Here is an 11,526-nt window from a genome sequence, read left to right as displayed (position 1 = left end):
AACTCACTAGTACGAACCAAGTATGTATATATCACTATATCAGTTAAGATCTAACTTTGGCGAGCCCAGCTCTAACTTCCTCAGGTTCTTCATCACCATCAACTCCTTCTGTAATTGCCTCTTCCTGCAAAATATAACACTATCCCTTTTCAGATTTTGATCTCCCCTGTCAGTAAATATACCATCTTACAAATCATTCAACTGTGGAAGATCCTTACCTCACGTGAAGTTTTCACCTTTTGAGCTGGTGCCATTATCTTTCCCTTCCTAACTGTTTCAGGGAGCTTAGCTGCAGTCTCTCCAGCTACGGCAGTCAACACTTTATCAACCTCCTCATCGATATCCTCAGAATCTAAGGTATCATCAACCACATCACTCACAAACTCTCCAATAACCCCAGCCTACATAAATATCCCCACATTAGAAAAACTTGCCAAATACATATGCTTAATATGATCATTCACAGCACACAGTAAGCTCAAATGAACTACCTTAGTGAGCTCTTTGCTGAACTCCTGCATTGTCGCAGCCAAAGCCGGAGCTTTCATGAGTTTAATAACAATCTTCATAACCTCAGTGCTCTTCGAAATATTCCCAACTGTTATCGCAGTTCCTAAAACACGCCAAAGAAATCTAAACAAACACATCTTACGACTTGGCTTCAGATGAAAACCACAATGTAAAGCTTTTGATCATTTTACCAACAGTCTCCGCAAGATGCATTGATACTGAATTCAACTGAGCTTTGTTTTCATAAAGTCGCTTCACTATTCTTCTAGCACTCACTATTTCCCTAGCAAGTCCCTTTAAACACACACACACAAAACAGAGAAAAAAAACTTTAAAACTTCAACATCTTTCACAATCGATCAGATCTGCTAATAAAGTTTCATCCTTTTCGTACCTCAGCAGTGGCCATATCATTCCGCTTCACCGAGTCTTTAATATCTTTCTTTACTTTTCTTTCTTCTCTCTCTATATCTGAAAACAAACTCACTCAGTTAAAACAAAACCCAAGAATCCAATTCTAAGAACACCATTCAATATACTCATAAACCATTCGATCATTACTTCACAAAATCGGATTTTGATCATAACCCATCAATCTAAATCTATCATAGAAGTGACCAAAACTCTCAAAGATCGAAACTTTTACTAGAAACTTCAAGAATACCTCGAATTTGGTGTTCGATTTTACGGCATTCTTGGCGTAGCTTCCGCTGCCAATCTCGGAGCTTTTGCTTCGGATCAGGCTTTCGCTTGAACATGTTCATCAGTCTCTTCATTTTCTTTCTTTTACTTCTTTGAAGATTTTGATATTTCCAAGTTTTCCAGAAAGAAACACGAAAAGTCTTTGAATCCTCTTCGTCTTTGTGCTACTATTTATACCATTTCAAGTTTTCAACAATTACACTTTCGAATACGACTAAATAATCTTATGAGTGTTTTTATCAAAAAGGCCCAATTTTGGGCTTATTCGTTTCACCAATTAGAAAAGCCCAAATTTTGATATATCTTAGCAAAACTTTGTTTTTTCATTTTTTGGGGGTTTTTTTTTTCGTCGAAAGTAAATTTTTCATTTTTTGGGGGTTAAAATACTATATTACTGCTGTGTTTTTTATAAAGCTTGAATATTAAGTTTGATTACACTATTTAATATTTTTGTTTTTATGAATGTTTGTTTTTTGTTTTTATGAGTGTTTTTATCAAAACAAAAAATTAAACAAACAGTGTAATAAAACTGCCGCCATTAAAACAAAAAAAAAAAATTCAACAAACAGTTTTTTTATACTGTTTGTTTAATTTTTTTTTTGTTTTAATGGCGGCAGTTTTATTACACTGGTTATGAAAATATAGAATTCCTAAATTATTATTAGTGGTCATTGTCAATAAGAAAACCAATTAAAATATTCGGGGATTTTCTATTTTGAAAAAGGAGCCATCGGGGTCATTGCTTTATTTGTTTTTAGTAACGTGTGATCATTGATTTGTTAATTATTATCAACTTTAATAAACAAATCATTCTGTAACAACTACGGAATGGAGCAATCATTGGCGAGTGTTGAGTTTGGTTTCTTTTGTTGATGGAATTATTGGAAATGTAATAGCTATTCAAAGACTTTGGCCTCTTTCTCAAACTAATCGTTTTTACTATTTTAGGATGATTGGATAATTGTAAATTTTGTCAGTTTTATTTTTAATGGTCCTTTTATATCATTTTGTAGAAAATGTTGAAATGCCTTTTAAACGAGCTTCAAAGTTGGATTAAAACTTTGGTGCAACATGTTCTAAGAGTTTGTTATTTAGTCTTTATATAATTTTGATATAAGTGAACAAGTACTAAGATGAATGGTGGCTAAAAAAGAAGAAAATAAAGATTTGATTTATCATATTATTGTTCGTTTCGATTGTAATTTTGAACTTACTCTAGAGAAAAAGTTTTGTTTTTGTGCATTTTTAAAATTTATACAAAAAAAATTATTGTTGAATTGTCGAATGTCGAAAGTAATTTTTGTTTACAATTATTATATTGATGTCACATTAAGATGAAGAAGAACTAATATGTGTTCATGTTATGTTTATCTTTCTCATGATTGTAAGCTTTTCCAGAAATCATTCCAACTGTACATTTTTCAAAATCAAGTTATAAAGAAAACTGATAATTTTCAAATATCAGAACTAGATTGAACTTATATTATATTAACCTAAGCCTATATGCTCTTAAATTATATATTTGTCAAAAATATATATCATAATTATTTTTTCTGTAAGAAAATATGTTATAATTTAGGGATATTTGGATGATTAGTGAATAACAAATTCTTTTAGATCTATCGTTTTAATTTCATTAAATTCAAATAGTCACTGATGTACACTATTTTTTTTGGCAACACTGATGTACACTATTATTTTGTAATTTATCTTTTCAAATCATATTAAACGGGATCAATTATACTGTTTTATTTTGACATTATTTTAGTTTAGTTTAATGGCTTGTTTTATCTGCCTTTTTCATTTTATTTACTTCAAAATTATTTTATTTTTTTCATATAAAATTATTTAAAATATACATATATTTAAGTATAAGATAATCTTGCCATTTTGAAATGTATTTTTTATTGTTAAAGTACAAAAAAACCATTTTAAATGGCTTCTTTTTGGTTTGCATTATCTAAGAAGATTACTAAAACAATGACTATAAGGCTTTGTTTTTGACAGTTTTTATGTCTTTTGCTCTGCTTTTGACCAAGCTTCTAAATTTCCAACTTTTGTATATGATTTGTTCTTTGTTAATTTATCAATTTCAGATTTTAAATATGTGTCTTTTACTTGACTTGAAAGTTTCAAAAACGATGAAGATGTTTATCATCTTAAATGAGTAGATGGTTAGCGTGATTTTATCGTTATTTACCAAATTTCTTTCCAAATAAACATCTTCTACTCAGTGTGGTACATACTCTTCGTTAATTTGTTAATACATGGATTATAAATAGGAAATTTGGCTGAACTAACCAATTTTTTTTTTTAATTCACTTCATAACCATACAAACCATAAAAAAATTATAATATTCTCTGTATTTTATATAGTTATAAAAATAAACCTCTCCTATCAACCGCCACCTCGACCTCCACCTCCACCCCTAGCCACCACTTTCTCTGGCCGTCACTCATAACCATCACCAACCACAGCTCGTGAGCGAACCATTGTAGATACCAAAGTTAAAGTTAAAGGACTTGATACCAATTTTTACAATTTCAACGTTATATATAAACTACAAGTGTGCACCTCGAAAACGAATTTATCCTATATATTGACATCTTTCCATGCAAAACTTTCATCATCTGACCTTAATGATAAGCAACTAGGTTTAAATTAAGTATCTGAGATCATGACCACTCAACTGACAATATCAAAAGTCTTCTTGCTCCTACCGACACATCTCAACGCTATCTTGTCGATAATTATAACAACCAGATTTAGTTGGTTCATTTCTCCCGCAACCAGATATAGTTGTTTATATGTTTTTAGTTCCAGTAAAACATACCATTTGTGTTTTGTATTGAAAAGATTAATATTTGTTCTTATGAATTACCATAAATGATTACGATACCGAAGAGGATAGAATGTTCTTCACAATTGTTGAAGTGACATGACTTAATTAAGCTTATTAGATTCCAATATTTCCCCCACTCAGATTTTGTCGGTAAGCACATTTCTAATTAAGCTTATTAGATTCCGATATTTCCCCCCACTCAGATTTTTTATCGGCGAAAGTTATTTGCTGAAAATGATAGAAGCAACCGAATTTTTTTAAGGGAACCTTATTTATAATCATGGTACTTGACATATATGAATTTAAGTATTGTTTACTGTTATTGGATTTTGTTATTTAGGAAAGTATGTTCAAAAGTTTTAGAGTAGTTTACTACAAAAAAAATACTTACGGCTATACAGATTTTATTTCCTTATTTTAGAAGAGGATGAATGAAAAGGTTCATCTCTAGGTGTGAATCTAAGTATTGTTATTACTATAATTAACTCATTTTTAAAAGTAGAACTAGAAAATGACTAATGAGTAATTTATAGTTACAGTATAATTTAAGGAATTAATACTGTTTGAGCTAATAAAAGAATAAGTGACAATTTACCCTTAAAAAAACAAATTAAAAAAATTAAGATTCAATTTAGATTAACTCTAGGAAACTTGACTAAAAAAATCTTTAGTTGATTAAAAAAAAAAATAGAACAATATTTGATTGTCCAGTAGTTAAGGACCGTACCGTAGACCAAATATTGTCTTTGTCGTCCAACATAGACAGAATAATTTTCAGGAGAACTATGTAAAGTTGTAAACTACAATAATGAACTAGAATTGGTTCTCACTAAACCAAAAGGGGTTTGAAACACTTCCTTGGTCTACAATTTACTAAATTAGTACCACCTAATTGTTAATTAGGACGTATGATGTCCAATTAACAATTTACAGGTTTGACAACCAGTTTAGATGTTTAACCAAGTTGACCATCCCTTTCCTTTCCTTAACTTACTCTCTTCTTTTCTATATGACCCGAGAATAATGATTTACTTAGAGTCAAGATAATAAGGAAAACAAGATCAGTCGGGTTGAATTCTCATCAAAAATGAAGGAGAACGGGGGATTGGAGGTGGAGGAGCACGAGAGGTGGTGATGATCCATTGATCCTTTCAAAAATGTCGAAAATGTATATTTCTGGAAACTTACCAAACTTCCGGAAACAAATATAGCATTCTACGTGGAACTAAATTCATGATCATCATTCTTATTCTAGTACGATATGTTACATAATAGTTGCTTTCGTGGCTTATTCATCAAAAGAGCATCCACTGGCCTTAATGTGGTTATTAGTAGCTGGTTAACCTTAACCACAAAGTTGTTGTGGCAATCGGTATTGATATAGGTAGTACGAATAATTTAAATAACATATTCCCTACAAAAATAATATTCATTATCCTGAAATGGAGTAATATGCATCCCAATTCATTATCTGATATCAGATTATTGATGATTTTTGTTCTTTTATTTTACTATTAATAGTGAACAATATTATTGTTAATTATTAATGTCCGTACGGTAAGTAGCCCTTATCTCGGCATGATTTATGCACCTAAGCCTCCTGATTTTGTTACCAACAAGTCCAATACCAAGTTACCAACAAGTCCAATATCTATACCATAACCAACTTCAAATGTTAAGATAATAAAATATGTATTAGGTTCTAATGTGTTTTTTCTTTTTAAATAAAATGTAAAATTTTTTCGAAAATTAGGGTTCTACAACAACTGCATCGTTCGTTAAATACGGTTCATGTTACAAAAACAGAATTTAATGGAATTGAGGAACTTAGCTCCGCAACTGTTATCTTGATGCGAACGACTCCACCATACAGCCATTAAACTTTCCATCTCGCTAAAGTTGGATTGAGTAGATTCGATTTCTTACCTCCTGGTCAAGCCGTCTAATTAGCTGCGCCGGTGGAAGAGAGGCTTCACCATGACGTCTACCATTGCGTGTTTTAAACGCCGGTTCTATCGTGTTTTACACATATGTACACAGTATAGGACCTTGAGCTAGTCAGTATTTTTAATTTACAAATATAATATAGACTTTTCAACTTTGATTTACAGAGATATAAAAGTTTTCATTCTTTATATATATATATATATATATATATATATATATATATATTAGTAAAAACTATAACAGCCAACACATAGTAGTCTATGTTGATGTGTTATTTACGATTATTATTCTAACAATATATTATGAACTTAATATTAAATTCATAATTAAAAAGGGATTATCTATAAATGTATGATATATTTTAATTTTTCATAAATATTGTGTTTTCTTTTAATAAAACGAATATATTTACGATGATAGTTCTTGCAATACTAATGTCACGTGCACCCATGTAATCGATATCACCATAAAGGGCCTAATTATTATCAGCTTCATGCTATCCGCATTTGCATTCCCGGTCAATTAACAGAAGAGGCCGAGAGATTCTCGTGGTTGCGGTTTGTATTACCGTGTGAGTCATGCTCAAGAAGTTAATTTCTGACTTAAGTCGTGCCACCAATTATGAGTGAAGTTAGAATGCATAGCAAGTTCATTTTCTACTCAACCAACTTAATGCGCCTAAATACGCAACTCATGAGAGCGATTAAATAGTTAGGCATTAGGAATGCTTATAGACGAGGTTACATTCTGCATTTTTTATTCTACAACCCAAAAAACAAAAGGCTTATTTCGAATTTGAGGTTTTCGATCGTGCGTTTTTTATATATATTATATTTATTTTTATCTCACATGATGTTCGCAGACATTATGATCTTTTTTGATGGTGGTAGCTGATTTTGCTAGCTGGTCAGGCTTATGTATGAATAGAGATAAAACTCAGTTGTTCTTCGCAGGCCTGAATAACACAGAGTCCTCTGCTATCACCAGCTATGGTTTTCCTGTGGGCTCTCTCGCCATCAGATACTTGGGACTCTTACTAATGCATAAATAGTTGCGGATTTCAGAATATGAGCCCTTCTTGGACAAGCTTGTGAGCAGTTTCTGATCTTGGGCTGTAAAGGCTTTATCATTTGTAGGAAGATTGCAGCTTCTAAAATCTGTCATATCCGATACGGCCAACTTTTGGATCTCTACATTCATGCTTCCCAAAGGCTGCATAAAACGGATTGAATCCCTCTGTAGTCGTTTCCTCTGGTCAGATAACATTGAAAATAAAAAAGGAGAAAAAGTGGCATGGTCCGTAGTGTGTTTGCCTAAGGCTGAAGGAGGCTTAGGGCTTCAGAGCTTTGCTGATTGGAATAAGGTGTTATGCTTGAGATTTATTTGGTTGCTATTCTCAGAAAATGGCTCTTTATGGGCAGCCTGGCACAAGTTCCATTATATGAGGAATGATACTTTTTGGACAGTGAAAGAAGCACCAAAACACTCTTGGACGTAGAATTCACTACTGAAGTTGAGACCTTTGGCAGAACAATTCATAAGATCTAAGGTGGGTAACGGTTAGAAAACTAGCTTCTGGTTTGATCATTGGTCTCCTCTCAAACCACTTATTAAGCTTCTAGGCACTGGAGGGCCTCGAGTTTTGCGCCTGCCATTAAATGCTACTGTCGGAGACACTTGTGATGACCAAGGTTGGATTCTTCCTGCCCCAAGATCAAACGCAGCTCTGTCGCTTCATGTGCACCTTACCTCCATTCAGCTTCCAACCTCAAGCCACGTTCAAGACAAGTATTATTGGGCCATCGAAGGGGTCTCTAGCCAGGTTTACTCTTCGTCTAACATTTGGGAGATACGCAGGCCTAGACAAGAGGAAAAAGAATGCTCGACATCGGTTTGGTTTAAAGGAGCTATTCCAAAGCACACATTTAATATGTGGCTAGTACACCTAAACAGGTTACCGACAAGAGAGAGATTAGCTTCCTGTGGTCTAGACATATCCACTGATCACTGTGTCTGCTCAAGCAAAGAGGAGTCTAGAGATCGTCTTTTCCTTTTATGTTGCTTTGTTTCTGAGATTTGGAGACAAGTTCTCTCCACACTGGATACTCATCATAGTTTGTTCAGCTCTTGGCCATAGCTCCTTTCATGGATCAAATCACGCTCCCGCACAGCTCCGTCAACTCTTTGGAAGCTAGTTGTCCAGGACATTTTTCTTTGACAAATAAGGTATTGTCGGCATATGATTGGGTAAAACCATCATTCTGTAGAGCTTTTGAGAAGCAACGATACCATTGTCGAGAGGCCTACTTCAAGTTGTAGATATACTTGTTGAGCTTGTAGACTGCATTTGGTGGTAAGGTGCCAGAAGATGGTATGTATCCCTTAGGAAGACTCAGATATATCTCCTCATCAAGTTCACTGTGCAAAAAGGCACTTGTAACATCCATTTGGGCATGGATCCAACCCTTCTAAGCTGCCAGGTCTAAGACTAACTTCACACTAGCGAGTCTAGACAAAGGTGAGAAAGTATCAAAATAATCAACACCCTCTTGTTGTGTGAAGCCTTTAGTAACCAGACGAGCTTTATATCGTTCTACAGAGCCGTTCGCATGATATTTTATTGTGTAAACCCATTTACACTCCACCACATTCTTACCTAGTGGTAGTGAAACAACATTGAAAGTCTTGGTACGCTCCATGTTGCTCAATTCCACATTCATAGCCTGCGTCCACTTCAGAGATGCTATAGCTTGTTGAAAATTTTTAGGTTCTGTTTCGAGAGAAACAAATAGAATATAAGATTTATAGGGTGGTTTGATATTAGAGTAAGTGAGATAAGATGACAAGGAATAAGGAGTTGTAAGCTTTTTAGTGGTAAGAGAATGAGGAGAAGACAATGATGAAGAAGAAATTTGATTGAGAGAACAGTGATAATCAGAAAGATAACCTGGTGCTCTACATGATCACCTTGGCCTGACATTTGATGGTGAAACAATGGTCGTCTTGGCGGATAAAATCTCATCAACAGAAGAGTCACTAGTAGGATTTGCATTTGTAGATATGAGAGATGCATCAGATATGGATGCATGAGATGCACTAGATGTATGAGGACATGAGTATGAAAATAGTCTATATTGTGAGGAACATCTAATGGCAATATAGACATGTCAAAAAGATCAGTAGGACTAGGACCATTTTGAGTATCGACAAAAGGAAAAACATTTTCATGAAAGATAACATTTCGAAAAATGGAAATCAGATTACTATCTAGGTGAGGCACTTTGTAACCCTTATAACCAAAATAATATCCTAAAAAGACACATCTATCAGCTCGAGAACTAAACTTATGACGATCTTTAGGGATAGTGGAAACGTAACAGAGACAACCAAAAGATCGTAAAAAAGTATAATCTGGTTTCTTGTTGTTAAGAAGTTCATAAGGAGTACGATTCAACAATAAAGGAGAAGGTGTCCTATTAATAAGAAACACAACATTAAGGAGACACTCTGTCCAATATGCTAGAGGGACAATAGACTGAAAAAGAGAGCTCGAGCAACATTAAAAAGATGCTGATGTTTCCATTCAACAACAGAGTTCTGTTGAGGTGTATAAGAACAAGAGAATTGGTGAATCATTCCATGTGACTTAACTAGATCAGTGAAAGCAAGTTCGGTAGCATTATCAGTCCTAGTCTTTTTTAATTTTCGCATTATATTGAGTAAGAACATTAAAAGTTTGAAAAATGATAATAACATCATTTTTATTTCTTAATAGGTAAACCCAAGTAGCTGTAGTACAATCATCAACTATTATAAGGAAATATCTAAAACCTTCTATAGATTCAACAGAAAAAGGTCCCCAAATATCTAGATGAACTAAGTCAAAAGGAAAAGAAGGCAAATAATTATTAGATGTAAAAGGTAACCGTTTTTTGCTTAGCTAGAGGACAGACATCACAAGGAGTATCATTCCTAAGACTAGATAAAGGTAAAGTACCAGTGAGAAGCTTTACCTTGTCAGGGAATGGATGTCCAAGGCGTTGATGCCAAAGATGTCCATCTACTTCCAAGGATCCAGAAATATGACTAGATGCAAATGATGATGGCGGAGAGATGAGTGCAGACGATGAATCAAGCTGTAGGATGTAAAGATTATGCAACAAGAAGCCTTTACCAATCATCAAGCCCTGAATAGACTCCTAAAGATAACCTGAATCAAGAAAGAAATGAGCAGAGCCATGATTATGTTGTAAGAGACTATTAATGGAGATGAGATTAAATTTGAATGTTGGAACATGCAGAACATTATGCAAAATGAGAGTTTTTGTCAATTGAATAGTGCCACAATGTGTTATATCCATCTTAACCTCATTCGGTAATGACACTGTGACGCCAGAGACTGTAACTATTTCAGTAAAAAAGGTCAAGTCAAAGCAAACATGACTACTTGCTCCATTATCTATGATCCAACTACCATGAGGAATGTGTTTGGACAAAGAGGATAAACATTGATGTTGAAATGTGAGCCGGTTATTTTCAAAACGTAAAGATGAAGAAGAAAACGAAGAGGGAAAGGATAAAGGACTACCAGATATAGATTGAATAGCCATAGCACCATGTTCTATAATAGACGAGACTTGAGAAGATGAAACTGGACTCTCTCAAGTTTTAACCTGAGCATTCAGCTGTTGGAGAAGGGTTTGTATCTGATCACCAGTTAGAGTACTAACATCAAGGTTAATAGCACGAGTAGACTATGGATAAGAGGGAGTCTACTATGTGATCACATTAGCAACCGCATGTGTCTGAGGACAAGGAAGGTTAGATGCATGTCCTCGAGACTGAGTTATCGGTGCAGAGGAACACTAACTTGCCGAATAATTAGCGAATCCTGGTATATAACCTGGTGGATAACCATGCAATTTAAAGCATTTCTGTACTACATGTCCAGTCTGACCACAATGAGTGCACAGAGGCCTAGATCCTCTAGGACGATAACTGTTCTCAATAGCAGCATAGGCAACATTGTCATAGGGACCTGGATAAGGAACATTGTCTTGAGGAGGAGCTGAAGTTTGAAAAATCATGCTATCAGGCTTCGGTTTGATAGTCTTCTGCCTCTCATCAGAGGTGACCATATTAAAAGCTTCCTCAATGCTTGGAATAGGCTTCAACATCAGAATATGCCTGCGAGTAGACTCATACGACTCATTAAGCCCCATCAAGAATTCAGTTACTCGACTTCGTTCCTGTAGCTTCTCCCATAAAGCGGTTGCATTACACTCATATTTACCACAAGTGCAGACTCGTAACTCAACATAGTTTTTATACTCCTCCCATAAGTTCACTAAAAGAGTATAGTAAGAAGTAACATCCAATGACCCTTGCTGAATATAATTCAACTTCTGTTCTATCTCAAAAACCCTTGGAGCATCATCTTGCTTAAAACACGACATCAAATTCTTCCAAATACCCTCTGCTGTAGATATGAACAACAAGCTTGCTCCAATTTTCTTATCAACCG

General features: G+C 34.4%; 1 protein-coding gene across 1 annotated transcript in view; it reads right to left on the bottom strand.

Annotated features, from left to right (window-relative positions):
- Positions 1-1,352, bottom strand: part of LOC104790752 (vacuolar protein sorting-associated protein 24 homolog 1-like) — a 1,525-nt gene extending 173 nt beyond the window's left edge. Inside the window, exons 1-6 of the mRNA XM_010516534.2 lie at positions 1,175-1,352; positions 905-981; positions 702-804; positions 492-613; positions 219-401; positions 1-124 (exon numbers count right to left, since the gene is read on the bottom strand). The exon at positions 1-124 is cut by the window's left edge and continues 173 nt beyond it. Coding sequence (XP_010514836.1) covers positions 44-124; positions 219-401; positions 492-613; positions 702-804; positions 905-981; positions 1,175-1,286 — 678 coding nt within the window. The 5' untranslated portion in view covers positions 1,287-1,352 and the 3' untranslated portion in view covers positions 1-43. The remainder of the gene's footprint in view (positions 125-218; positions 402-491; positions 614-701; positions 805-904; positions 982-1,174) is intronic.

Source organism: Camelina sativa, chromosome 6 (assembly GCF_000633955.1).
Source record: "Camelina sativa cultivar DH55 chromosome 6, Cs, whole genome shotgun sequence".
NCBI classification, from domain to species: Eukaryota; Viridiplantae; Streptophyta; class Magnoliopsida; order Brassicales; family Brassicaceae; genus Camelina; species Camelina sativa.
Note: the sequence above shows the minus strand (reverse complement) of the source record. Positions and strands in the feature narration are given on the sequence as shown.